At 33.8% G+C, this 4,869-nt stretch overlaps 1 protein-coding gene across 1 annotated transcript in view; it reads left to right on the forward strand.

Moving 5' to 3' along the window:
• Window positions 1-4,869, forward strand: part of LOC106878151 (protein patched homolog 1) — a 125,314-nt gene that overhangs the window by 91,556 nt on the left and 28,889 nt on the right. Inside the window, exons 8-13 of the mRNA XM_014927283.2 lie at window positions 151-243; window positions 349-470; window positions 1,361-1,508; window positions 2,254-2,385; window positions 3,087-3,245; window positions 3,758-3,850. Coding sequence (XP_014782769.1) covers window positions 151-243; window positions 349-470; window positions 1,361-1,508; window positions 2,254-2,385; window positions 3,087-3,245; window positions 3,758-3,850 — 747 coding nt within the window. The remainder of the gene's footprint in view (window positions 1-150; window positions 244-348; window positions 471-1,360; window positions 1,509-2,253; window positions 2,386-3,086; window positions 3,246-3,757; window positions 3,851-4,869) is intronic.

Raw genomic sequence — 4,869 nt, forward strand, 5'->3', positions numbered from 1 at the left:
GAGTTGTTTTCTTGCATCTTTTTTCTTTTCCTTTTTCCTTTTGTTTACACTTTCCCTCATTGCACATGGTCCTTCACTCATTACCCTCTCTATTTTCTCTCTGTCCCCCTTTCATTATTCCTTTCATTTTTTTCTCTCTTTTTCAACCAGGCTGGTATCAAAAGTGGCTACCTAGAAAAGCCATGTCTTAATCCAAAGGATCCGAAATGTCCCAGCTTAGCACCCAACAAACAATCAGGATTGGTAAGTTGTTTTCTTCTTCCTTCCTTAATTCTTTTTTTAATTTTTTTCAACTTCTTTTTTTCCTCTTAATTTTTTTACCTTTACATTTCCTTATTGTATTTACAGCCCCCAGACATTGGAGCTGAGCTCACAAATGGCTGCACTGGCTTTGCTACGAAATACATGCACTGGCAGGAAGACTTGATTATAGGTGGCATTAGAAGAAACAAGACAAATCACATTGTTCGGTAAATATGCAATCCCCTTTTATTGGTGCTGATGATGGTGCTAGTGATACTGGTTGGTAGAAGTTGCTGCTGCTGCTTAGTTCCATGTTAGCCCTGATCAAGCAGACCTTTGTTCAAAGACAGTTAAGGCCATTGGATATAGTTTGGTAGGAGATTTAGACTACTATTTGCAATAGATAGAGCAACCAAGTAAAGGTTTCCTGATTGGTACCTGATGATGCTTGTTGTTTAGCCCCAGGTCAATCCTGATTGAGCATATCCATGATTGTGGGCATTCTAACCATGACAACTTTATCTCTTTAGAGTCACATTGGATTACATTATCCAAAGTATCTTTTGGATTTTTGAAGTGGCTCATGACAGGATTTGAACTCAGTAGCATGTGTCTGAAGCATGACCACCATTTAGAGCGAAGTCACGATAAGCTTTTGACAAACTAAGAGTTACAGCTCTTGCGCAGGTATTATTCCAAGTTGGTGAGACAGTTAATTTCATTTACCTGCAATTAGACAACATCTTGGAGAAAGGTGGTCACTAACAGGGTGCTCAAATTACAGGAAAATGAAATTCTTCACTGGCAAACTCATTAAGATATTTTCTTTTCATTGTGAGTCAGTGTTCGCCTTCATATTCTTTTGTAGTCTACAGTTAGAGAGCTTCACCACACAATGTAACCTATTTTACTTAATATTTGGTACTCATTCTTTCATTACTGGTAAGAAAAATGGGAAAATATGTAGATGATAGTGTTTCCATTTACTAACTTTAGTTAGCATAAAAATACACCTAAGTACATAAACAATATCACACACACTCGTGCATACATACATAGATGTCTCAATAGTAGCTTTAACTCTCTCAATGTTTTACTTTCATCTCTACCATTATAGAGCAGAGGCTCTACAGTCCATAATCCAGTTGATGGGTGAGAAAGATATGTTTGAATATTACCAAAATGTGAGGAAGGTACGCACCATTGACTGGACCATGAACAAGGCCAAAAGGATCCTGGAAACGTGGCATCGCAAGTTCACAGCTGTAAGTACTTCATTCTTTTCGCAAGAGAGGGATTTTTGCAAAAATCTGGTCTTCCCATTGCACAATTTAGCCTAACTAAACATTTTCATCCAAAATTTAACCTGCTTAGCTCTTCTTTACATAGTTTTTGTCTACACTTTCGCTACTAACCTGCCTCATATTGCCTCTTTCTATGATACAAAACTTCTTGATTAAAATGTATTTAAATTAAAATTCTTCCATTATAATTTTTTGGAAGAACCTTTTCATAAGTTTCAAATTTCTGTATAAAAAGAAAAATATTAGTCCTCAGTCAAACCGGCCAACCCATGCTAGCATGGAAAGCGGACGTTAAACAACGATGATGATGATGATGATAAATGCACCTCCAAATTATTGATTATTAAAAAAAGGAAAGCTATTGATGCGTAAGTAATGTTGGAAACAAATATAGGCATTGAAAAATTAAGTGATTCCATTTTGTAGTTTTATTGAGTATTCCTGTAGCTTCATATTCAGAGTAATTCCAGTAAAAAAAGGATATATTATTTTTATCATTTACTGGTATATTAAGCTAATATGTAGAAAATAAGTTTCAGAAAAATAAAATTTTGTATTATATGATGGTAAGATTTTCCATTATGATTTAATGGTATTGAACAGGTTGGCACTTACAATATGACTGACCATCCATAAAAACATCTCAGTTTTTTGGGCTGTCAATTAGATAGCAATTTAATTGTATGTGATGTTTTTGTTTAAACAGGAAGTGGACAACATATACAATGGCAAGCATCAGCAACACATTCATGTATTCTCATCAACATCTCTGGCTGATATCATGGAAAAGTTTTCTAGTGTCAGTGTTGTACGCATTGCTTTGGGGTACATTGTAATGGTGAGTATATCTCTTCTGATTCATCCTTTCCTCTTTTTTTTTTTTTTTTTTTGGGGTGTGTTTGTTCCAACTCTCTATGCTCTGAGTTCAAATCCTATAGAAATTAACATAACCTTTCATCCTACAGGATCAATAAAAAATTCAGGATGGTGGGGTAGTAAAAAAGGATATATATATATCAGGAGTAGCTGTGTGGTAAGAAGCTTGCTTCCCAACCACATGGTTCTGGGTTCAGTCTCACTGCATGGCGCCTTGGGCAAGTGTCTTCTACTATAATCTTGGGCCGACCAAAGCCTTGTGAGTGGATTTGGTTGATGAAAGAAGCCCATCGTATATATGTGTATATATATCTAGGTATGTGTTTCTTTTTGTGTCTGTGTTTGTCCCCACCATCACCACTTAACAACCAGTGTTGGTGTGCTTACATCCACATAACTTAGCTGTTCAGCAAAATAGACTGATAGAGTAAGTACTAGGCTTACAAAGAATAAGTCCGAGTCGATTTGTTCAACTAAAGGGTGATACTGCAGCATGACCACAGCCAAATAACTGAAAATATATATATGCATGTATATATATAATATATATATATATATATATATATATATATATATATATAGATATAAATATATATCTATATAAGAAGTCATCTGTGGAAGGGGGAGAATTCATTATAATTGTTATTTTTGTTTTAATTTCAGTTGCTATATGCCTGCATATCTTTGTTGAAGTGCAATGATGCTGTTAACTCTCAATGTGTTATTGGTATTGCTGGTGTATTGCTTGTTGGTCTTTCTGTAGCAGCTGGTCTTGGCTTATGTTCTGTGTTGGGCATCAAGTTTAATGCGTCCACAACACAAGTAAGTAGCAATTTTGTTTCATTTGTTTTTCCTTACCTCATTTTATGTATGAAAACATTTATTTAGATATTTCTTTAGTCTCAAAATTAAAAGCAGAGTTTTGTGGTGAAATTTTACTGGTTTATGTCAGCATAAATCATTTGGTAGAGTTTAAAAACTTGGATGAGTCCATGTGTTGAGGCAAGATGGAAGGACAGATATTTATATAATACTTAATGAACTTATTGTATAGAATGCTTAGGTGCACTACAACTCATCAGAAAAGTAACCAAAACTGCATAAACAGTACATAGAATATGCACAGGAAGTGAACAGTGAAAAAGTCTTTCAAAAAACAAAAAAGAAGAACGAAGAAACAGGAGTGGAGAACAGGTGTACTGTTGGCAAATTTCTGGAAGCATGGAAGCTCCTTGTCTAAGAGAGAATTTATATACTGTAAAATATACTCACACCTCCCAATTCATAAATATATAATGTGAAACACTTATTTATTGATTTTTTTTTTCTTTCAGATTGTTCCATTTCTAGCTTTGGGTCTTGGAGTTGATGATATGTTCCTCATAGCTCACACCTATGCTGAAAATAGCAATAACATTCCTTTTATGGTATGTATTTATGTATCTTTCTATATATATAAATGACTTTGTTTCACATCTGTTCTTCCATGCAAATATGGCTCAGTTGGGGAGCATTTAAGGCAGCATTTTTACCCCTTGGTGCTCTTTTTGTTACCAATGTATTCCTGTTTTTCATTTAAGAGATTCATTATTCGAGAGGAATTCAAATGTGCAAAGCTGGCGTATAATCTATTGATGAGAAATGTCAATAAATATCACCGTAGTCTGTAGTCACAGCTCAGTGTAGTCTGTAAGCATTCACTCAAGACTTATACATGCATGCACACATGCGCATACACACACACATATATATATACATATGTGTATGTATGTGTCTATGTACAATGGACTATTTAACCATGTTACCAATGGAAACATGGTAGATTTAAAAAATACTTTGTTAATTAATCAGAAGAATACTACAAATGAGTAAGCAGTTTCTTTGTATGCTAAATTTTATTTTTATATCTATTCATGCTGCCAGAGATGCTCGTAAGTATTTCTTTCCTCTCTTCCTTTTCACTCATTACACACCCTCTTCATGTTCAAATGGTTGGACTTTTTTTTTTTGGTGTTCTTTAGTTTCATATATTTTTGTATTCTTTTTGCTGGTATTTATTTTGTTCTCTATTTATCAAATGGCTAGGTCCATCTTGATGGACAAATAAATGTCACAAGATAATTTTCTTCAACATACCCATTTACCCATGATCCCTAGCCAATACATACATGCACATACACACACGTATATATATATATATATATATATATATATATACATACATACATTTTCATACATTTTCATAAACATTTACTTATATATATATATATATATATATATATTTGTATTAAGGGCATTACTATACATAAATGCCTCACACTAGACGGGACTCTAAAAGTCAAAACTACCATAATAAGCACAAACGTGAGGCATTTATGTATAGTAATGCCCTTAATATAAATAAATATATTTATAGGGAATAATTGATGGATTTTTCACTTATGAG

Source organism: Octopus bimaculoides, chromosome 7 (assembly GCF_001194135.2).
Source record: "Octopus bimaculoides isolate UCB-OBI-ISO-001 chromosome 7, ASM119413v2, whole genome shotgun sequence".
Classification (NCBI taxonomy): Eukaryota; Metazoa; Mollusca; class Cephalopoda; order Octopoda; family Octopodidae; genus Octopus; species Octopus bimaculoides.